Raw genomic sequence first — 25,516 nt, 5'->3', positions numbered from 1 at the left:
TTGTGAAAAAAGTGGTACTACGCACACCAGTAGATACTGTACAATAATTTAGCGGGAAAATATAAAAACAATACAGAATCAAGATAGTACGATTTTGTCTTATGTCTAATATTCCTTTCACGTAAAGAAATCCGTGCTACTCTTTATCTATTGAAGAAGCAAAGGAATCTGCACGATTTTAAAATACATGACAAGGGTTTTCGGTCAACTTTGCTCCCCATAAACAAATGGGGAGCAAAGTGGACCGAAAACCCTTGGCTAGCGAAGATGTTGTTTAACGAGTTTAACATTGCACAAAACATGTATAGTCAATTGACCACGATAATAAATTTTGAAATAGAATAAATTTATGAATAAATAACTGAAAAAGGAATCAAGAAGTATATTGTCATATTTAAAAGCTTATATATGCACAGTGTCTCGGTATATTGCTCATTTGAATAAATTCATATCAGACATATTATGACAATGGTATCACAGAAATCATCGATGTTGTTCATATCTATAAAGCATTGCTCCGCCCAGTTCGGAGACAGTAAACCTTCTTTAATATAAATACTACAACATGTTGGTCGTTTCCAATGCCCATTGGAACATGTTTCAATTTACAAATAATACTCTGTGAAGAAAATGGTAAGTGTAGAAGTGTGTTTTCTTCTTCAAAATTTGTGATTTCAAGACGTTAACTCTACCATCACATACATTACAGAAGTCATTATGTTGAACTTTCTATCTTTTTTTTTTTTTTTTTTTTTTGCAGAAGTACTTTTTCATATTTATTTTGCCTTTCTCAACCTACGGTTTTGACTTGCCTTCAAGTGACGAATGGCCGACTGAAACCGATTTTGATGAAGCATTTCGTTTGACCTCATGGATCAGCAACGAAACTGTAAAATTTATCCTTACAGATTACCTTATCCTGTGTCCAGAACAGGACATGTGTCTGGGGCCGATGTTTAAACGAAACTACACTTTCACGCAACAGCCTGCCTGTACACCTTGTGAGTGCGACGATTCCTGCGTTAGACGATCCACCTGCTGTCCCTCCAAGTTCTACAGACAGACGGACACTCCAGACTTCATTGAATACCAACATAATGTAAACGTTACAGAGAATGATGTGCCTTTGTCATGCGCGGAGCCGCTTTGGAACCCAATAGGAATTAAGACTGGAAAGTCGTACTGGATGGTGGAAACGTGTCCTAATAAAGTTATTTGTATCTCACCACCCTCTGAAAATGTTTCGAGCTCTACCCCTGTAACGTCTTTGGCTACCAATCAAACCTATCGTAACATGCAATGTGCATTGTGCAACCAAGAAGAAGTACCTAATCTTGTAACTTGGGAGAAGAAAAAGATTTGTATTATGAGATCTGATCTCATGTCCCCCGATGATATCAGTACTCTTTATAATTCCGTCATTTCTGAGTCTCCGATTTGCAATGTTGGATTTTACCCTCCTACATCGACTGAGCATGTAGTCAAACCATGCGTTACTTATACATATGATGTTAATTGCAACGACGTCGAACTGCGAATTCTGATTGATATATCTTATTTAACGAAGGCGTGTCAGGAGAATTATCTACCATACTATTCTAATCGTAAACTCTACAAAAACGTTTTCTGTGCCCTGTGTGAGTTTAATGTTTTTGATCTAAACATTCAGTACGGAAACAGGGGAATTTTTGATGATTCCATCATTACTCCTTTTTCAGCTCTTATGAATTTTCAACAGGTTGTAGAAGCACCAAGCACAAAGAACAGTAGATGTAAAGAAAACCAGATTTTTGACGGAAAATTGGTAAGTCCTGAGCAGTTCAGCTGTTCTTGTTTAGCATTGCAGGAAAAAGTTGGAAATATATTGTTTATTTGTATTTTTCAATTAAACGTCCTAGACACATTTATTTAGTTGTCTAAAACTAGAATTGATTCACTTCCAGAACATTGGGTGAATGACTACGATTATAAATCTTTAACCAAGTAAATACTTTCATGAAGTGTATTTGATTTATATTTATTAAATAGTTTGGTACATATATTATGTAGTAGTTTTGTTCGGACAAATATCCACTTATGGTCAATTTTCTTTCAGAATAAATGCCTTGATATTCAATGTGAAGCGGAGTACATTTATCAAAACTCCACATGCAGCCTCATCCATAAAATGTTAGAAGAAATGAACTATGAGGTAAATCTCGTTGTTACTTCTGCTGATGACACATCAGTGGAAATATATACAACGAGTGTCGTGGATTCTTTGCAAGGCGTATTACAGCTGTACAATTTGACCGACTATTTATGTAGAATGGTAGCATTAGTTCCATCAGATCATTCAGATGGTAATTTTCTTGCTGTAGTAATAGAACTTTCCATACAACATCTTCACGATGTAGATAATATGATCCAGCACTTAATAGATATTTTCAACAGCCACCAGAAGTTGGCGTTAATTGTTGAACCATTGATAGGCGAAGTTAATCTTTCTTTGTCATTAGTTGGACAGAGCTTTCATGTGTACGGTAGTGCACTATTTGAGAAATCATTGAATAATCGTTTATACATAAATCCAATGAGTGGAAAAGAATTGATAGTTTATCAAAGTGAGAATTTGGCATATGACGGATATAATTCACAGCGCTCTCATTGTTTTAGAGGTCATATGTCCACAGTAGCTGATTGGTATCGTTGTCCAAAGGTAAAAATAAAGTCAGCAGATGCAAAGATTGGTGTATCGAACTTCACAGTATGCCTAATCGATTACGATGCATGCTTTGCCTCATATTATTTTAAAGAGTCCTTAGATAAACGCAGTGTTTATATATGCGTAGACCAGTACTTAAAAGCTGTTGAGGCTACGAAGGGTATTATCAGGACAGCGGATGATAGCTTGATAGCCCCTCTTTCTCTAGCTTGTCTTTCCCTTTCGTCCCTAGGTTCACTCGCAACAATATTTACTTTCATTTTCAATAGACCATGCAGTCGAATTGCAGATGTCAATATTATAATTCTAGCAGCAATCCTAATTTTTGCGAACACAGTTCACATCGTATCTAAATATTTTCTCTGGAGTCAAACTTTGTGCATAGGGGTTGGTATGTTGGTGCATTTTTGCTGGCTTTCTGTCATATGCTGGATGAGTTTATCTTCTTTTCAAATATTTCACACATTTACGTCTTTTAACTTGACGAAAGTAAAAGTAATTCCCAGGGTTGTAACTTCCTTGATGGTAAATCTATTTATATGTTCATCTTTAGTAGCTACAAATGTAATTCAAAGCTATGTCACAAGTAATGGAGAGAATCTAGGCTATTCTGTACTTACCTGTTATATCGCTGACCCCGAGATGATTTTGTACACCTTTACTCTGCCTGTTGGATTGCTCGTCTGTATCAATATATTTATGCTCGCTGTAACGGTGTTCAGAATTTCAAATAAAGTAGACGTCCAAAAGTCAAAGGATAAAGAAAGGACTGGAGCATACTTTCGTCTCTCAACAATCGCTGGAGCGACATGGATATTTGGATTTTTGGATCAGTTTACTGGATTTCAATTCTTTTCAATCTTGCATACTCTTTTTAATGGTGGACAGGGTGTTTTTCTTTACCTTGCATTTGGGGCCTCCCTGTCGAATATAAAATCAATTGTATCTCGTTCACATGCATCGAAATCCGTCGAGAGCACTGAACATTATTGAGAACTATTACTACATAATACTATATTATACCAGTTAAGAGGGCTGGTTTGGCCATTTTTGGCCAATGGTTTATTTTTACTTAATGATACTTTGTGGCCAAAAATATCATGTTTAAAAGATCTGATGATTAAATTTGTTGACCGTCCAACCTCCTAAGGCAAGTTTGACAAATTAAAAAAAGTAAATGTGTAATGATGTTGTGAATTTGTTATATGTGCCATGTTGTCTTGTTTATTCTGTTTTGATTAGACACACTCTTTAAGAGGTATGTGCGGTCATTTTTTACATTTGAGGATAAGAATGAAAATATTTCTCGAACTGGCTTGTTTCTGCCCGAAACTGACCAAAACTGTTGCCAAAAGATGCAAAAGCACTAAACATGAGATTCTGCACGTTGTTTTGTATGCGAATTATGCATATAAGAACAGGACAATGCCTTTTTAATCACTTTAAACAGTGTCAAACTGCGCAGCTAGAGACTTATTTTGAAAATTTAGAAATCTGCAAAAATATGAAGAGGGTTCATTGGTGTCCTCTCTACAACCATTTGTTGAGATAAAGGTTGAATTTTGCACATAAATGTAAAAACTTTGCCTCAAAATAGAGCACCCTTTTTTATCAGTCGGCATGAGATTTTTTTTTAAACAAGAACATTGCAGGTTATACTTAGAACTCCCGTGTCTATGGAGGCACATTGACGTTATATTTTCATCGATAAGAATAAATATCAATTCAAAACAATCTGGACTGAATGTGACAGACATATCTATACAATATTAGACTTATTTTGAAAATTTAGAAATCTGCAAAAATATGAATGGGGTTCATTGGTGTCCTCTCTACAACCATTTGTTGAGATAAAGGTTGAACTTTGCACATAAATGTAAAAACTTTGCCTCAAAATAGAGCACCCTTTTTTATCAGTCGGCATGAGATTTTTTTTAAAACAAGAAAACTGCAGGTTATACTTAGAACTCCCGTGTCTATGAAGGCACATTGACGTTATATTTTCATCGATAAGAATAAATATCGATTCAAAACAATCTGGACTGAATATGACGGACATCTCTGTAATATTTTAGAAGTAGGATTGGGGTCCAAAAAATTAATTGCCTAAAAGAAAAAAATATACATACATTTTTCAATGAAAATATAACTCTAATGTACCTCCATAAACACAGACAAAAGTATCTCGAGCAAATATATGGTTTTTGAGACTTATTTTAAGAACACTGAGACAAAGTCACAACTTAAATAAGCAAGCTTTGGCCTTTTTCTCAACAAATGGTTGTAAAGTGGATAATAATAACTTCCTTTCATAGTTTTTCACATTTTTAAATCTTAGATTTAAGTCTGTAGCTGCGCAGTTCAAAGTGATTTAAAAATGCATTGGTCTACCCTTGTATGCGTAATATGCATACGAAACAACATTTTTTTATGTCATATTTATTGCTTTTGTATCTTTTGACAACAGTTTTAGCAAGTTTTGGACAGAAACAAACCAGTTTAAGAAATGTTTACATTTTTCTTTTCAAATGTAAAAGATGGCCGCACATCCCTCTTAAAAGTGATGTGTAAAATAATTCATGAATAATACTTACAATTTGTTGAATCGAATGAATGATTTTATAATCATACGGTAAATGTGAAATTCAGTATCAATTATCCTGGGATGAAGGGGGGGGGGGGGTATTTACTTATGTTGACCCATTGTTATTTTGGTTGAAAAATTAAACTATTTACCCGCGCACAAATGTTCTTTCAATTTCAAATTGCCATTAGCAATCAGGGTATTAACATATATTTTGATCATCATCTTTAGATTTCAATTAGTTATTATGATAACCCTTGTATTCAGATTCACACGGGGAGTAAATGCAAATATTGGAAGCATGCAGTGAGATTCGAACACTCTCTGCCAATATAGAGTATGTATTGGCTCGCTGCACTGTAGATACACATTAACTAATGAGGGAAAAGCTTTAATAGTTTAATGATAAGCAATAAAGTGAGATGCCTTTGAGGAAAATATAAATTTTGACTCATTATGGATCGAGCCCATTTTTAAAATGAATGATAAAAATGTCTGAACACTTCTCATTGAATGAACTTCATACATTTAGTCTAAAGGTATTTTATACCTACAGTTCACAATTTAGCACGGTCAAGATTTATGTCGAAAACGTGTTACTAAATTAAAAAATTTATATCTTTCATAAATATAAAAAAAGAAATAATTGATTTGCATCGTGAAAAATATATTAAAAATAATGTAAACACAACATCAAGGGACATATGGATGCCTATTAAAATCGTTCGTCTTCATTGCTTCAGCTGGTGGAAGATATATATTTGTTTTTAGTTTGTTGTGCTAAATTAATTCCTTATATGAGAGCATTTATAAAATGCTTTTTTGGTAAGTTAAATAAAACAAAACCTCATACAAAGCATTTCTATTGTGAACTATTTTTGTCCAATAATCAATTCGTATTAACGGCTTATCTAAAAAAAAGGGAAAGAAAGATAACATATGTACTTTTACGAAAGTAATCAGATACGAGAAAATGACCATTGAATTAGCGCTCGTTGTTTAATTTTCATAATATCACACTCTGCGGAAATAGATTAAGGAATTTAATTTTGTTTTGCCTTTCGTTGAATATTTTTCAGATATATAAAGTTTGAGGTTCAAAATGATAAAATTTGAGATGTATTCATTTCATTTTTGTGTCTCAATCTAGTTAATAAGATTCAAGTTGTTTAGTTTAGCAACAAAACCGGTATAAAAATAGGATTTACCTGGATAATATGGCTTTATTTTTAAGGTAAAATTGTCGTCGTTTTCATAATTGTTAAAACAATGGTTTTACGATGGAGAGCAACTTAAAAATATAATTGATCTGAAAATTAAAAAAAAACAACAAACAAACAAACAAAAAAAGAAACACGAAAAAAAACACGCCAAATTAAAATACAATTAGAAATAAAGCTTTCAAATGAAATAATATTTAGATAAACGGTGTATAAAACTGAAAAAAAAATTAATTGCACCAAAGTTTTGGACACATTCTTTGAAAAGAAACACTGAACAACTGAAAAGAATAATTTTTAAAACAGTGAGATTTAGTATTACGATAATTTAGTCCACGGCATTTTTATGCTCCTTTTCCAATCTTCTGATTAGTTTCAAATTCCACTGATATTTCTAAGAAAATACTGAAATGAATATTTGATACTATGTCCGAACCAAGTATAAATTACAATTTATACCTATAACATGCATGTATATGTAATTATGTAGCAGATTTATGTATGTACATAGTGTGATTGTCTGTCTGTCTCTTTCATAGCTCTTTTACAAACTAATCTGACTTAAACACTTTTTAATTGTAAACGTTGAATTTGTTGTATAAAATTGCAGTCTAAATGTAAATCATTTGATATGTGAATTGCATGTGAAAAATTTTCATTAATAAAAAATTTATAGAATGTAGTTTGTATTTGTTTTGTTTTTTGTTTGCAAGAATTAGACTTTTTGAGATATGATTAAATCTTTTTGATACTAACATAAGCAAGTTTATTAAATGTAGAGAGAAATGTTCATTGCATTCAAATTACAACGTAGCTCTTCGTCATATTGTCTTTTACAAAATTTTAGATGTTTTGTACAAATTTTGATTTTCGAATATTAATCTAAATTTTTGCAAAAGACAACGTGTTGGTACACTAAATAATACAGTAAAAACTGTTCATATTTTATTAGTTTTTCAGTAAAGTTGTTTTACCAACACAAACTAAGTTAATGTATACACAGAAGTATACGTCTTAACGGCATTACAAATACTGATCCGTGTTAACAGAATTGTAAATATCAGTTTTGGAAATTATTAGTTAAATTATATTTGTATTTTTCTCAAAACATTTTGATTTGTGTCATTTAATGTCTTGTAAGTAATGAAAACTCGTCAGTGATGAACATTACATTCCTTATTGCTTAAACTTGTATGTATTGTAGAACAAAGCAAACGAAGTAGAAGGTATCATAAAAATACATTATGTCGAAAGTGAATATATAATTTCAGTACTTGTTTAGAGTAGATTTTTTAATCAACCCAAAATAAAAATATTACACCACATAGAGGTGCCAAAAATGCTTATTGGATATCACTTCATGCCCTCATGTTATGGTTATACCTGCTAATGGCACACTTTGCGGAAAAAAATATTCTACTAAGCAATAAATTAATAATGACATTTCATTTTGGATTTGGTAAACAGGTAAATTGACAGGATTGTCTGTTATTTCCCTATCAGATTAATAAAAAATAGATTGAATTAATCAAATTAAAGATAAATTAGTCACAGTACTTGCATTTCAATTAAGTAGAAGTGTAAGGTTCTGTATCATTTACGGTATAAAAATAAGACATCCAGTCATTTATCAGGTTTTGAGGATTCTATCAACATGGTAAGTTATAAATGTTTCCCTTTAATCATTTGAAGGAATTAAAGGGGCATGGCCACAATTTTGGTCAAATTCTATTTTTATGTTTTTATTATTTACAATGCTTAAGAAATGCATTTCTAATGATCAAATAAAATTTGAGAGTCATTTGTAGAGTTATAAGCAAAATACGGGGCTCATAATTCTCTAACATTTAAACAAGCCTCGTGCCCTGTTTTTGTTTACATAGGTTCAATATACCAGTAAAAAACCTTTTTCCAGCTTATTTATCTATCTTTTTTTGTATTTTAAGCATAGATAAGCAGTTCCAAACGTTTAACACATTCGTTTTAGGTTTAAAACTGGAATTTTTACTTCAACGTTCAAAATGTAAACAAACGCTTTGTTTACATAGCGAAGAATTTCAGGCTCTGTAACTCGCTTATAACTCAACAAATGACACTCAAATTTCGGTTGCCTATTAAAAATGCCTTTCTGAAGCATTGTAAAAATAAAAACCGGAAAAATAATTTTTGACCAAAATCGTGACCATGCCCCTTTAACTACTTAAACTTGGTACGTCTATTATATGCATATTAGCGAGCGCAGCGAGGCGGCGCGAAGCGCCGCTCGCGTAGCGAGCTCCATAGACAACGTGTACGAACGGAGGAAATTCGAGTTGAAATCTGCACATTGTTCAAAAAAATTTTATGAGGCCACGTGAAAACGTTCTACTATCCCAGTGATCCTTTGCGGTGCATAGCAACATGGTGGAACAGAAAGTGTTTCTACGGAAAATTCTTACCTCCACATCGCATACATCATTTTCATTTAACAATAAAAAAAAATCCTTCTAAAAACATTACAGTAAACAACACATAAGCTTACGTAAAAAAACTGAACTTTTGCTGACATATGACGTCATTTCCTTCTCCGAATTTGTCCGACAATTTACGAAAACTGTCGAGCGCAAAAGAATGTTAACTATGACGTCACAAAGATCTCGCGTTTTAATTTCCCGCGATACATTTAGAGGTGGATCAAGCATATGTACTGGATCATGTAGGAACTACTCAGTATCAGTGTTAACGGTGACTCTTTGGCTGATTAGTTTTGTTTTGATGATTTTTTTGCTTAGTAAATACACATGCAAGTTCCATGCTAAATTTATTGTCATATTGATCCAATCATATATGCATACGTTAGGTAGGTGACAAAAACTTATTAAGAAAGAAAAGTCTAATCATTATTAGATCTACGTGCAGCCACGTCATTTTGTAATGAATAGATAAATGAAAAATATTAAACTGTTAAAATATCTACCGGTACATGTATTTGTTATATAGTTGCATATGTGGTCAAATAATATTGGATGTCACAATATTATTTCGAGATCTTTGTTGGGGCGAGCGCAGAAGGAACCACACATCTGTCATCATTGTTAAATGCAACCCGTGGACTTGCCCTAACCAAAAAACTTTGGCTTTGTCTCTCCAGGCACGTAGCATCGGGGGTGGGGGTGAGGGCACATGTCTACAACGCTTATATAGCGTACAAAAATTAAAAAGAATTAAAACAAAATTAATGTCACTGAGAAAAATAATTAAAACACTGGTTACAACAAGGAACAAAATGAGAAATAACAGACAAAATTTATTTTTACTGATTTTAATGATCATTATTAAAAGGTAAAGAAAAGATAAAACATAATTGTATCTACATAAAAAAAAAACGGCACATGTCTACAACGCTTATATAGCGTACAAAAATTAAAAAGAATTAAAACAAAATTAATGTCACTGAGAAAAATAATTAAAACACGGGTTACAACAAGGAACAAAATGAGAAATAACAGACAAAATTTATTTTTACTGATTTTAATGATCATTATTAAAAGGTAAAGAAAAGATAAAACATAATTGTATCTACATAAAAAAAAACGGCGTACGCGTTGTGTTTATCAAAATATTTTAATACAATGTAAGTCTGTTTAACATTTTATTAATGCTCAGTGGTAGTTCAAGTTGTTTAAATGTATAAGACTAGGAAGGGGCCATTGGAATAAAAGTTTGATAATTTCGGGTTCCTTGCGGTGGTAAGTTTTCGAGACAAAGCCAAAGTTTTTTGGTTAGGGCAAGTCCACGGGTTGCATTTAACAATGATGACAGATGTGTGGTTCCTTCTGCGCTCGCCCCAACGGTCACACCGTAAAACATATTATACGACATAAATTGCTAAAAAAATAACTATACATGGAATACATTTTACATAAACGAAAATCAAAGACAAGTTCAGAAATAAGACTACGACAAGGCGAAAATATCTCGGACTATACCCTAAGCTATCCAGTGCCTTTACCCTTATCCCACCATTTTCTCGGAAAAAAACTATCTGTATAGCAAGTCTTCCACTATGGAAAGCTGGTATAAGGTTTTGTTAAAAGACTTTCGTTTAATATATTTATTTTTAACATACTATTGAATAAATATATTTATTGCGAGGGTTTTTGAGCTTTAAAGTATTGTTAATTAATTTAGTAATGTTGAAAAAAAACCTACATTATGACATGATGGAGTTTCTGTAAAAAAGGTTTACATACCTCATTTTATTTCATGCATTATTTCAATGTTCTTGACATAAAGTACACAGCTCTTGAAATATAGTACACAGTGAGGTATGCAACAGTATAAATGAGGTCTTCTTTGTAATGATTAGAAATCAAGCAATTTAAGTTATTATTAAGAATAAGAATTGAAAAGATATTATGTAACATTCCATCCATGCATGCATTATTAACAATTTTCACATTTATAGTTTTGCAATTTGCAACTAAAATTGCATCTAATTTAACTTTTAATCCTGTCTAATAAGGGTAACTGTTCTTTCGAGAAATTTTTGCTTAATTTTTTATCAGGCTACAATTTCAACCAATAATTTAAAGGAATATGTGGCGTATTTTTTCATGGTAAGAAATATTTGATTGATTTATTGATTTAAATATGTTATATAAAGATATATCTTCACAATAAATTACGCAGTTTATATCAATTGGGTGAAAAAGATATAGAAATTCATAAATAATTGATATAATTATTTTCGCGTCCACAATAAATACAGCATTTGATTAAACCCCGCCTTAAATCGGCCACGTGATACCATGGCCAGTTTCTCACAACAATGGCGGCGACGAGAAAGATAGGCTTACCCGTAATACCGTTAGGTTTGACAGATTTGGCCAAGAAAGAAAAAAAAAGAGACAGACTGACAAGGATAGGAACAAAGGGAAGATTGTCATCGGAGACCATGTAGATTAATGGAATAGGAATTAAAGCCGAATTAAACTTAAGTTTGATAAGTTTTTATCATGAAGTTGTAGGGGTTTTGGTAGTCAGGTTCGTACGTGCTCCATGTGTTCCATGTCTTTATAAGTTATGAACCACAAGTGGATTTTTGTTTAGAGAAATTTTTGAATAAAGAATAAATAAACACTCTCAGTACATGCATCCCTCAGGAGAGGGGGTATTCACTCATTTTACCGAATTTTTGTTTAGAGAAATTTTTGAATAAAGAATAAATAAACACACTCAGTACATGCATCCCTCAGGAGAGGGGGTATTCACTCATTTTACCGTGTCGTTGATGCTAAAATAGTGTTTCATCTTTATTACACATAGTTAGCAATTTATATCGTTCTACACTAATGAATAACGGAATAATAATGCTTTGGGTATCATCTGATATAAGAATTATCTAATTTAAGACATGAAAAACGTGTTTCTAACTTGTAAACAAACTGTTCTTCCATCGTGTTTTCAATTCTCGGCTTTCCCGCACTCAAAGGCGTTACAAATGGCCGATCACATTAATATTCATCAGACGTGTAGCAAAGTTTAGAGACAAATAACTAAAGAAAGAACATGCAATACGGGTCTAGAGTTTGTGATACGTCTTATTATAAGAGCATGATGTATATTTTTACTAAAACTCATGTCAAAATTTTTACTCCAAATACGCCACATATACCTTTAACAAATCAGGTATAAAATATAATATGCACAACTAGTAATAACTGCTTGCATAAATAATAATTTTTATTCTTCACGACTCATTAAACCTTACTGGGCTTAAAGTAGAGTCTTAATCACCTATGCATTTTCTTAATTTAAAGTGGCACGGTGACTCAAAATAGATGTTTTACTTTTTGATTATGACCACGGAAATGAGACAAGCTTGAAATTTCATCATACGGAAGGTTTCACGCATCAAAAGCCATCACTAATTTACAAGTCATTAAAACTCATCCGGAAATTGCACATGTAAACAAACCGAGTTGCTTTGAACATTGGTTTAGTGTCACGTGATTGCGATTTCTGTCTAAAAATAGTTACATTTGGTTTGACAAACTGAAGAATTTGAATCTGAAGCTATTCAATGTCTTTGGCAAGGAATATGCATTAATAGAGAATGCATCTTAACAAATATATAGTTCTTGTAGACATCATGTTTCAGTGAGAGGTTTCTGGTTCATGATGTATGCCACGCTGCAGTATTTACATTCCCCTGCGCTTGCGTGGCTATGAAGCGGAAGGAAAACTTAAATCTCATATGCCGTATTTTCAATTTTTAACCACTTTATTATTTTGGCTTTCACGAATTGACAGATTAATCTTCAATGTTTAGTATCTCGAATGCTGATCTTAATCTCGTCACTCGGTCCAATTCTTGTTTTTTACGGGAATAATAATTTTCCAACGGAAGCCGATATAGATGAGGCGTTCCGTTTGACATCATGGTTCGACAACGACACTTCACGAGATATGATCACCAAATACCTTATTTTGTGACCAGAACAAGACATGTGTCTTGGGCCGATGTTTAAACGAAACTACACTTTCACCCAACAACCCGCCTGTACACCGTGTGAATGCGACGATTCCTGCGTTAGACGATCCACCTGCTGTCCCTCCAAGTTCTACAGACAGACGGACACTCCAGACTTCATTGAATATCAACGGAATGTTAACGTTAAAGAGAATGAACCGCTCATGTCATGCATGGAGCCCCTGTGGAATCCAACAGGAATCAGGTACGGGACGTCGTACTGGATGGTGGCATCGTGTCCAAATGATGTTAAATGTATATCACCACCCTCTAAAAACATGTCAATTAACACTCCCGTTACGTCTTTGGTTACTCATAAGACCTATCGTAATGTAAAATGTGCATTATGCAACTTTGAACAAAAATCCAAACTAGTTGGTTGGGAAAAGAAAAAGTCATGCAGTGTTCGATCTACTCTCTTCACCGAGGAAGACACCGATGTTTTCTATCAGTTAGTCTTTTCCGCGTCACCGATTTGCAACATTGAATTTTATCCCACCACATCTTATAAGGATGTTGTCCAATCATGTGTTGCATATACAAATCACGGTAAATGCAACAAGTTAAATATTCAGAGAAAAAGAGCTAGTTCTTATCTCACCACAGCATGCAGGGAGTTTAACCTACCATACTTCTAAGGAGAAAATGTGTACAAAAACATATACTGTGCATTATGTGAGCATCAAATCACAAATCTTTCTATTCAGTATAATTTAGAAGAACTGCATAACAACGAAATCCCGACATCCTTTTCGGCACTTATTGATTTAAAGAAGATTTCAGATGAACCCATAACGAAGAATGATTTAGAGTGTGATAAAAATCAAATTAAGGATACTAAAATGGTATGTGTTTTCTTTTAAAAAACAAAAGTTATATATCCATCAGTAACAACAACCTGTTTTAATACTGACTTTTCACGATTTTTCAAATACAACTAGATTTTGGCCCGAGCGTACACGGGTTTACATAGCATATGGTATCGGACATTTACGAAATAGATACATCGCCACACCGTATATATTGTTGACATTTGCATAACCAAGCTTTAAGCCTACAATAATGCTATTAATTTCACTACACTCTGCTGAGTTGGAATAAAGTAACTCTGTGTGGGGAAAGGCCTTCACCACAGTTAAAATGCCTCCCATATACCCGCAATGTAGCAGAAAATTGCAGAATCGCTCCAAAAAGATTTTGGAAAAAAAATGATAAGTTGCATTGAAAATGACAGTAAAATTGTTCATAACAAACCATTTTGAAGTTGTAAATACCATTCTTCGAAAAGTTTAATTCTATATCATTGCAGAATTCTACATTTCTTAAACAACGTTTTTAGCTCACCTGAGCTGAAAGCTCAAGTGAGCTATTCTGATCACATTTTGTCCGTCGTCCGTCCGTCCGTCTGTTTGTCCGTCTGTAAACTTTTCACATTTTGAACTTCTTCTCTAAAACTACTTAACCAAATTCAACCAAATTTGGCTCAAAGCATTCTTATGGAAAGATGAATATAAATTGCAGAAATGAAAGAAACATTTTCATTGAAAGCGGAGAAAACCTCAAAACTGTAAAAAAAAAAAAAGGGGGGGGGGGTGCATTTTAAAAAATCTTCTTCTCAAGAACTACTGAGGCAAATTCAACGTAATTTAGCATGAATAATCCTTATGTGAAGGAAAATATAAAATGCAAAAATTATGGGCTAATTCTGTTTCAAATCTGAGTTATTACGAAAATAATAAGAAAAGAAAAAGCGTGTTTCAAGAAATTTATAGCATCCATGAGTCTCGGTAAAATGGGTAGGCATGACCGGGCCAGGGCAAAACAAAAGATTGACAGTTATTAATCTGCCAATATCATTAAATTTCAAGATATTTACTGACCAGTACTAAGTTTATTTGTATTCACTGTAAATATTGCTGCAAAATAATGCGTAATTGGAATTGTCGATTGCCGAACTGCTCCGGCTTTTATTTTGCCCCGGCCCGGGTTTGCTTACCCATTTTACCAAGACTCGTATTCCATAATTCTAGAACGAGGTTCTTTGTTTAAAGCAGCCATGACACTATATGATAAACGGGTCGATCTGACAATGATGAATTTGTTTGTTGTGCAACAGTTCGTGTACGAAGGGAATCTTTGAATAATGCAAAATACATTGGTGCCGATTTTGTGAAGTAAATTGAGGCTAAATATTTCAATGCGTTGACAGTTTTCACATATGACGGTGGTGTTAGCTTGTTGTGATTTTTGTTTCGTTTTCATTTATGCTTTGCGTTAACCTGGGAACTGTCGCTTGTATTTCCTGATTTTTACGTATTAAATCAAACAGAGACTTCGGTAAATCAAACAGTTTACTGTTTACCTGCGCAAATTAAGCAACATCTGATGTATTAAGAAAGAACTAAAATGCAATTCATTTAGGCTATCGGTAATTCGGTATCATCTTTTGCGTAATGGTAGAGTAATGCAATATGTTTTGTTGAGATGCTCGGCATTTTCTCGAGTTTATTCAGTTTAAATTGAGTTTAATATCGCTGACGGAAATATGTAGGTATATACACGTACATATGTATATGATTCATGTTGAAAAATAAATTATGTCCTTTATTTGTTATAGTGCATGTTTCTTGTGTTTAATTGTTTACAATTTCTATTTACTTACCATATTTGAGTGTAAAGCTTCGAATTATAAGCAAGCTACAGAGATTGCTCACAATTCTAAGTTTGTACACAGATCTGAGGCCATTCATTTTTTTCCATGCCGAGTAGGAAATACCAAGTTAAAAATCTTAAGCTGAATGTAATAAACACATGTGAACAAAATATGACTCAAACCTAGCAAAATTTTGAGCTCATCGTGCTTATAATTCTACGATTGACGCTGAAATTTTGGTTGATCATTAGAAATTCTATATGAATAATATGTTAAATACTTGTACACAAAAAAATTAAAGAATGATATGCTGTATAAAACTACTCTCTGGGGCCCCCTCTTTATACAATGAATAATGTGAAATGTGAGTAAATAAAAACAGCATCGTTAAAACAGTTCCCATAGTTCTGACACATTTCTGTTGCGGGGATAAAAGAATTATTGCTATTCCTAAGAAAATATTACGGCGGAAAATTATCCTGGTTTGTAGCCATTTGTTATTTTTGAATAAAATTGAAAATAATGGGTGGGCCATAGTAAATTAGAGTGATGTGCCTGTCAATACGGTAACATTGATTTTAATAGCTCTTTAACATGTCACGTGACAACATTTTTCATTCCAGTGATTTCATCAATCAAGTGTGAGTAAAGTTATAAAAGTCACGAGTTTACGCGAGGTAAACAACAGTCATTAATTATAATGGAGAAGACAAATTAAATTGTTGAATATTTTTAATTTGAGAAATTGAGCGCATTGAGGTGCAATTTTCTTCTTCACATATTTACATGTAGGATTTTTTTGATGAAATACAATAACTATTATATTCAAAAAAAATACAATAACTAGTAAGTAGTTGAGGAAGAAAATGTACCTATATGTTTTCATATATTTTGATCGAATTATTAAGTGGGGGAGGGGGGCAGAACGAAAATACAGGGAATTAGAAGTTATATAACAGTGTATCCCTACCAAATATTTAGTTCTATATCTTGCGTATGATTTTCTTATTCTGTGTAAAAACAGTATTTTATGAAGGTACAATGTCAAAGATTACGTGTATGCAAAAATAAGTGTAAAATTCGAATACTTTACAATATTTATTTTTTTGTTATTCTACCGAGGGCCATATGGCACAATATCTTTTGAACGCCCATTGTTGCTCAGGTGAGCGATGTGGCCCCATGGGCCTCTTGTTTTTAATGGTATAATCTTTGCATCAAAACTTTTGGTTCAGACCATGGAAATAAAATCTATGATGTTGATATTATTTTAAAATAAATACATGCATTAGGTACATGTAGTTTGTAGGTTTACTTGACAATCTCAGAGAGAAATATTTTATCAAAAACTTTATCGACCAATATATGCATTAATTAGGGATGTCAACGAGTACTCGACTATCGCTCGGTCACACCGATCATCGACTAAAATTTTATTAGTCGATTACTCGTAATAAAGTGAATACAATTTGAAACTATTAAAAAATATTATTTATTTATTATTATCGCGGCAGTTTTTTTTTTGTACTACAAATGTAAAAACAAACCATTTTTCTTTTCTCGACATGTTTGATCTATTAATTACACTCTTTCAAATCTGTGTTCCTTGTGTATTTTTGAAGCGGCTAATAATTGATCTATTTTGATTTACTTAGGCAGACATGTACTTGTGAACAATTTGGGTTTCTTCTTATCATATATTGGATAAGATGTTTGCATAATCAAAAATTTAATCATATCAGTAATTATCCCAAGGCGTTTGTTTTTATAAGCATTAATCTTTGATAACTGATTAGACACGGACAGTTATTTAATTAATTGAACAAGATACATTTGATTTGCCTAAGATGTTATGGAGCTCAATTATGAGTAAGCTTTAGAAGAAAAAAATTAAAAGTCAAAACATTTTAATAAAATACTTTTCAATTTATTTTAAATCAAATACCGGTACATTAATGCTTTATAAAAGTTTGAAAGTCAGATATTAGTTATGAGCAAGATACAGAGTTTGGTATTCTTTGTTTTGTAAACAAAGCTCGAGCGTTGTTATTGTTTACATATGTGTTTTATTGGTATAAGTTTTAATCAAATGTCGCTTTCTTCTATTGATAATATATCTTATAAACAAATTGAACAAGTTTGCCTTGTTTCTTACGAGTAATTTTGTCAAAGAAATGGTAATTCCATACTTTACGTTACTTGTTAATAAATATAAGACTCGAGCTTTGTTTACATAACAGTGAATTCTTACCTCTGTATCTCTCTTATAACATAAATTATAACATTCAAATTTTGGTCAATCATTCAAAATGTACATGTACATGATTCCACACTAGCTGTCATTGTCAGTGTATATTATTCCACAATAGCTTTAGCTGTCAGTTTACATTATTCCACTGTAGCTATCACTATCAATGTACATTTTTCCACACTACCTATAGCTGTCAGTGTAGATTATTCCACACTACCTATAGCTGTCAGTGTACATTATTCCACTGTAGCTATCACTATCAATGTACATTTTTCCACACTACCTATAGCTGTCAGTGTAGATTATTCCACACTACCTATAGCTGTCAGTGTACAATATTCCACACTAGTTATAGCTGTCAGTGTACAATATTCGACACTAGTTATAGCTGTCAGTGTACATTATTCCACAGAACCTGTCACTGTCAGTGTACATTATTCCACAGAACCTGTCACTGTCAGTGTACATTATTCCACAGAACCTTTCACTGTCAGTATGTCAGTATGTATACATGTGCTGTCTATAGAGCTAGACTCAGAGGGATGTGATGTAACATTGGAGCGCCTGCGAAACAATATTTACGCATTATCTTCGCAAAAAAAATGGAAGCATATTGAAAACGATATGTTAATGATATATACATTTTTATTGTTTGCTTTATTAATTTTCTATCTAAAATCTCATTCTTAGATCAATATTTTAACTCAATTTTTTGTTTAGTCGATATTGCAGATAGCAATATATAAATCTGATCAAATTCAACAAGGTGATTTAAATAATGTAAAATCACAGCATACAGTACAATAATTGCATAAATAAGAGACCACACTACATTATAATTATATGGACAATACAAATAAATGAAGGGCATTAAGTTGTAATATAATAAGTACATGTATAGGTATACGTTTCTGTACAAAGCGAATATAGCAGAAACAAATACCACAGTCAACTTAAAAAATGTGAAATAAGTTTAAAACACCATTAAGCATTTTTTGATAGATACATGTACCTAAATGAACGTTTTTACTTGAAGAACTCAACTAATTCAAATACTGTATATAATTTTGATTTCATCTCAGTTTTGGTCAGAGCTTTACGGGCTCAGCAATTTTTTTTTTCAATTTACACCTTTTTGATATTAAATACAGTATTGCAAGGTTGTTTACATCCCAGGTTTGATTACAGTTTCACGGTTTAAACAAGCATTTGTTAATTTACACCTTTTTATATTAAATACAGTATTGCAATATCGCTAGAGCACACGATTTTACATCTTTTTTATCCTAACGTTACATGTAGCATTGCTGATATTGCATGCAGAAACAAACTTTGATTTACACCATTTTAATATATGTACTATATTAAAATATAGAAGGGATGGTATTTTAATTTACACTTTCTCGAAATACCATAGCATTACAGGTATATGAAACTGCTAATCTGTTAAGACCTGCCGTTTCAAATATCCTATATCGGGTGCCAATTATATCTGATCGACCAATATGATATATGTTTTAATTAAATTCTCGTTCAAAACATTCGTTCAAAAGGTCTTAGAGATCAGCATATATTTCATAGACAAGGCTTAGTGTAAGATAAATAAACCGAAATCAAAGTACTGAAGAACTGACGGGAGTTGATTTTGTCGATATTTGTTTATCTTAAAATCAATTATATGTTATTTTGCATGACAAGTACATGTAGTTTCTAATTTGTATTTGAATTACGCATATTTTTATAATATGAATTTTTGGACTTTTTCGACAAGAATGTCGAGAAACCCCCATATGAATCCTGTTAAATAATATTTAGAGTAAAATTATTTCAATCAAACTATGTATCAATAATACAAAAAGATTTCTCGAAAATTGTATGGATCCAAGCAATATTGAACTCTAGTCTCGTTCAACCAAACGCTCGGCTGACACCGTAAATCTCCGACAAGCATTTACGGAGACAGCCGAGCGTCGAGTTGAACGAGACTATATTGAACTCTGGCGTAGGAATACATACGACTACAAAAAATATTTAAATTGTTCGTACCATTTAAAATCTGACTATTTTCAAGGTATTTATAAATAAGTTTCCTTGAAAAACAATGCTGAAGCATACATTACATCGAATTCATCAATCATTTTCAAGAACTAAGTCTTGTCAGCAGCGATGATTTGTGCTGAGGTCCAAACACTGTTTCACTTTCGGTTTGTCTGAATAACTGCATAGGAGAGTTGATTAAAATCAACTCCCAAAAATGTATCAGAAGCCACAAGGAATTTAATCAGAATTTATTAAAAAAAAACAAAAAACCAAACGACAATGAACTGTACACTGGGCATGATGTGCAGTGACACAACACCTTTACAAGCTATACTTAAACAAGTTCAGTGTAAATGCAAAATCTCAATCCCCTTTCCCCGGCATGAATGGGCTTGGGAAACATTATCACCTTATGGTATGCTGTTTAATGTGACTTACATGCACTAGCAATATTTTGATATGATGCTTCGTTAGATATGATGATGGATTTGCATAATATACATATAATGTAAATGCTAAATAATATTTCATTGTATGAAGATGTTTAAGAGGGCTGGTTGGTTGTGACCATTCTTAGATACTAATCTCCTTGAAAAGAAGAGTTATGTATGGATATGTAGAAAATGTTCAAATTTTAAAGATTTTTGGGTATTTTTTATGGCTCAACAAACCATCTTTGAAATTTTAAAACTGCTTAATTTGATGACCACCAAGCCCCCTTAATGTTATTGTGAAGATGTATAATCCTATAGTATCTTAGCAAACTAAAGTATGTCCCTAGTTCCAGTTTCCAGAATGAGAAAAAAGGCCCTAAAAGCAATAAGAGGAAAAGTTAGTTTTGTGAATTATTTGTTCTCTATGTCGTATGAAAACTGGGGGTAAAATGTGTGATATGTCTATCATTTAAAAGAAATGTTTGATTTTATTATGATGAGAATTTTTATCACTTACATTTATTTGTTAAATTGATCTACATACTCTTTATGCTATGCATATTTACATTATATTGAATTTAACAATGAAGCAAAATCTAAGATTTTGTTCGGTAAAATTGATACATTTATTATGGAACTTATCTGAGGACCCATGATAAATGATTTACTTGTTGAACATGCATTATTAATGATATAATGAATGAATATCAAATCGGGATTTTCCAAGAAAATATCTTATTTTTATCAAGAATATGGTGAATGAATTACTGGCAGGTTTCGAATATGTATTCAAGACCGATCTGTTAAAAATAAATTCATCAAGGATCTGTATTGAAATTAATAGGGTATTTATCAAAAGATAGAAGATGAATATGTTATCTTAATTTATCACAGTATATTACGAATGAATTGTTGAATTTGTACTCTTGTTCATTATGATTTATGACGCAATGTTCACTAATGACTGAGTGAATTAAATGCAGAATTTGCATGTATACTTCTGTTCGTATTTATAATGTTAACACATGTACGGTGAAATGAATGTGCTCAAACAAGAACTGGATGTTGAAACCTCATTCATTAATAATTTTTCTTTATCGAATTAATTAACTGTGGAATCACAGGGACCAAGCCCGTTTTAACATTAATTTCAATGTAACCATAAAAATGGTTACATTGAAATTAATGTTAAAACGGGCTTGGCCCCTGCGTGTGGAATATATAAGGTCACCAAGTTCCTCTTTCATTGTTTGCCTATATTGTCATATTTGTTACCAGTAGACATTTGACGATTTAATTATTTAAATTCTTCTCTTAAAATACTACATATAATATAAATGCGATAGAATGGGGAAGAGGAAATTAAGTGTACAGAAATGTACTGTTTTAGACAATTGAAAATTTGGGAGTGTGGAGAGAGAACCCAAATCAACACTAAGATTGAAAGAGGGGAATCTACCCACAACACTCATCGGAGCAACATGTATGCCAAAGAAGCCAACTAAGAAACTGGGCGCACAATATCATAAGTTTGCAGGAATCGTCGACACGAATCAATAGTGATTTAAGGGGGATGTGCGGCCATCTTTTAAATCGAGGAAAAAATTGTAAACATTTCTTAAACTGGCTTGTTTCTGCCCCAAACTGGCCAAAAATGTTGCCAAAAGATATAAAAGCAATAAATATGAAGTCCTACATGTCATTTTGGTTGAAAAGAATGAATACAAGAACAGGACAAATTCTTTCTAATCACCCAAAACAGTTGGCTATACACTTATTTTGAAGATTTAAAAATCTGAAAAATATGAAGGGGGTCCATATGTGTTGAGAAAAAGGTCAAAGCTTGCTTAAGTTGTAACTTTGTCTCAAATTAGGGTACCCTATTCTTAAAATGCCCCCCCCCCCCAAACCACAAGATATATTTATGTCTATGGAGGTACATTGAAGACATATTTTCATTGAAATTTATGTACATTTTTTATCCCTCAAGGGTCATGTTTTCAAAAAAAAAAAAATCAAGAAATATTTAATTCTTTCTTGCGAAAGAAATTGACTCTTCTCCACTCAGAGGGTTTCTCTAAACATCTTTTTAAACGCTATCTCAGCCTCTTTCCCAATCCAAGAGGTCGTTGTTCAAACAAACTTCAAATATGATATTAAAGCTATACACGCTATAATTTGCGTCAATTTTGAATAAAGGGGAAAATGTATGTGTTTGATTACTAATAAAAGTTACCTTTATTCTGTTAATTATAATGCTCAATTCGATCACGTAACAAATATATCAAATATTAAACAATAAAAAATATTTATTTTCCTGCCAGGAAAGTAATGCCTCCTCGTGAATATCAATCTATCACGTGATATCGACAGCTAAATTTAGCCTATCATACCAAAACTGGTGAAGGGTCAACATCTTCATAATGGTGATAGTTTCACAAAGGAAAGGATATTTTCAGTAAAGCATAAATTTGTCCGATATACGAGTACAAACAAAAGAAAAAAATACAAGCCTGTGAGTAGATATGAATACTTCCTTTAAAAAAATGACGTAGACCTGTGTTTTTCCCCTATGTGCTATTTATAGATCCTATAAGTGTTAATGCAGAAGTAAGGGTATCGTGAATGGCAAGCGTATTTTACTCATTATACATGTATGTATTTCAAATTAACAACTGTTAAGCATATTAAAAATCAAGTTGGATATTTAATTAGGCAAACAATAACGACCACCTAGTTCTCCGCGGACATGCGCAATGAGGTCGGTTTGCTCTTCCTTCATCAATATTCATGAAAAGGTATATTTTCCTGGCAGGAAAATAAACAATTAAAAATCTATATCTTTGTAACGAGATGGAATTCACCCTTGTAATTTAGAGATTAAGGATAACTTTTATAAGTAGACAAACACATGCGTTTTCACTGTCATTCAAAATTGACGCAAATTATAGCGTGTATAGCTTTAAATAAAACCCACGAATTTAATGAGAAAGAAAATATCGGAATTTCAGTTTCTTTTGCATATAAATAAACTTGGAAATGTTACTTCTTTACACTAGATAGCTATTTAGTATCAATTTTCACAAATGCCAGTCTTTATTTCCTTATGATTATTTCCAAGAAAATGATAATTAAACAACACCCCCAATAGGGACCTGTATTTGATCCTAGCAGTTAAAGACTTGCATGCCCCTATATTTTCACAAATATTATGCTTATAGTTTCTATGTTATTTTTCAAAAGAATTTTCACCACCTTTCGATGACCCCCTAATGATGACAGTTGTAATAAATTTTGCAGATCCGAATACTTAGTATACGACGGTCGTTTGGAATTTACTCAAGTAACCCATATATTTTCCTGTCTACACTAAGTGACGGATTTTATTGAAAATTGTCATAGACATTAAACAAACCCAAACTAATAATTAACCAAAGTAATATTTAAAAATTGTACTATTTGTTCTTGACGGTACATAAATGTGTCGATGATCGGGGTACCCGGCGCAGACATTTACTCAGAGATTAGAAAACCTAAACTTCTACTTTTTTACCCGAAGATAATAATAAATAAACCAAACTATGTCTGCTCATTTTGCTTTTTTGCGACTAACTTTTGTGAAGGTTCACTTGTGTTTAAGTTGATATACTGAGATATGCGTATACTTGTCAAGCCGTGGATATCTCACGACGATTTAACGTCAAGGCGGTGCAACGAATGTACAATGTATATAATTTAAGATTTGTTAGAATCTCGAAAGAAGACATTTTCAGTCCAAGCTACTGCTAAAACAAAAAAAACTATGATAAAAAGGGACCAAGAGCCTTAGTTTATCAGACTATTTGACTAATACTATAACTAAAATGCAAACACAGGGACTTAATAGCAACTTACCAATGTCGATCAAATAATGTAATGGGCAAGAAAGCTCTTACTTTAATAATCCTTGTTATTTTCTGGTGAATTCCCGAGGGTTTATCTATTTTTCTAAAGAAATGTCTCAATAACTTCCGAACAATCCTCGTAATTATCAGTAATTATTTACAAAGACGTTCCATCTAAGCAAATCAAAGAGAGAAATGAGAGCAGAGATTATTACCAATTACAGGAAAAATCACTCTTTGAAGATCGGGATTATAATGAGACAAAGCCAATGCCTTATGAAAATGGAATTGTATTGTCAGAAATACTAGTAATTCGCCATATATATATATATATATATATATATATATATATATATATATATATATATATATATATATATATATATATATATATATATATATATATATATATATATATGTGTGTGTGTGTGTGTGTGTGTGTGTGTGTGTGTGTGTGTGTGTGTTCTTTAGTTTTATCTAGATGAAAAAATGACAATAACAAACTGTCTACCATCTCAAAAATCCATTAAACGAAATACAAATTCAAAGCAGAGCAACACGGACCTCCAAAAAGATAGAGGTAGGATCAGGTGCCCAGGAGGAGTGAGCATCCTCTGCTGACCGGTCACACCCGCCGTGTGCTCTTTGTCGCAATCGGGAAAAAACCTGGAAAAGTCCGTAGACAATTGGGTGATTAATTATGGTTTAACAATCTAGGCAAGCAACGTTAACTACACTAGTTTTAGTTCACCTAAGTCAAAGTAAGGCCCAAATGAACTTTTCTGAGAAAAAATTGTTTGTCGTTGCAGTTCTTAACTTCTCAAATAACCATCTTCTTAGCTAGAATTACTTGGCCAATTTTAACCAAACTTTAGACATAAGATAAAAGGCTTTTAATTTGTTTAAATGTAGGGTCATGGTTTACCCTCGTACGTGATAACCGTTTACTAATTATCAATTTTTAGGGCTAAAAGGAATACTGCCATTGTCCACTCAACGGAATGCTATCACTTTTAGCTTAAGACATTTACATCTACCGAGTAAAACTGTACATACTTTCAAAACACATTGATGCTAAACTATTCGTATCACAGATACTATATACATTATTTGTAAAAAAAATTCTCTATCCAAACTTATTATTTCGAACAAGGTCAGAAGTCAATTACTGAAAACAATGCATTTAAGTATATTTGTTCTCATGAATAATTTCATACAATATTACGAAAATA

The 25,516-nt window shown here is 32.4% G+C and overlaps 1 protein-coding gene across 1 annotated transcript; it reads left to right on the top strand.

Annotated features, from left to right (window-relative positions):
* Positions 1–749: 749 nt before the first annotated feature.
* LOC105330456 (uncharacterized) lies at positions 750–7,227 on the top strand. Its single transcript, XM_020068152.3, has 3 exons — positions 750–1,804; positions 2,096–2,698; positions 7,222–7,227. The coding sequence occupies exons 1-3, from the start codon at positions 938–940 to the stop codon at positions 7,225–7,227; spliced, it is 1,476 nt and encodes a 491-aa protein (XP_019923711.3). The 5' UTR covers positions 750–937.
* The last annotated feature ends 18,289 nt before the right edge of the window (positions 7,228–25,516 follow it).

The sequence above is a fragment of the Magallana gigas genome, chromosome 3 (genome assembly GCF_963853765.1).
Source record: "Magallana gigas chromosome 3, xbMagGiga1.1, whole genome shotgun sequence".
In the NCBI taxonomy this organism is placed as follows: Eukaryota; Metazoa; Mollusca; class Bivalvia; order Ostreida; family Ostreidae; genus Magallana; species Magallana gigas.
The sequence above is the reverse complement of the archived record's forward strand: the minus strand, read 5'-3'. Positions and strand labels throughout refer to the sequence as shown.

What these genes read in the sequence shown, in the direction of transcription:
- LOC105330456 (XM_020068152.3), top strand. Translation starts at nt 938, where the DNA reads ATGTGTCTGGGGCCGATGTTTAAACGAAACTACACTTTCACGCAACAG. An exon ending in AGATTTTTGACGGAAAATTG is followed by an intron (nt 1,805 to 2,095) that starts GTAAGTCCTGAG and finishes ATTTTCTTTCAG; the next exon opens with AATAAATGCCTTGATATTCA.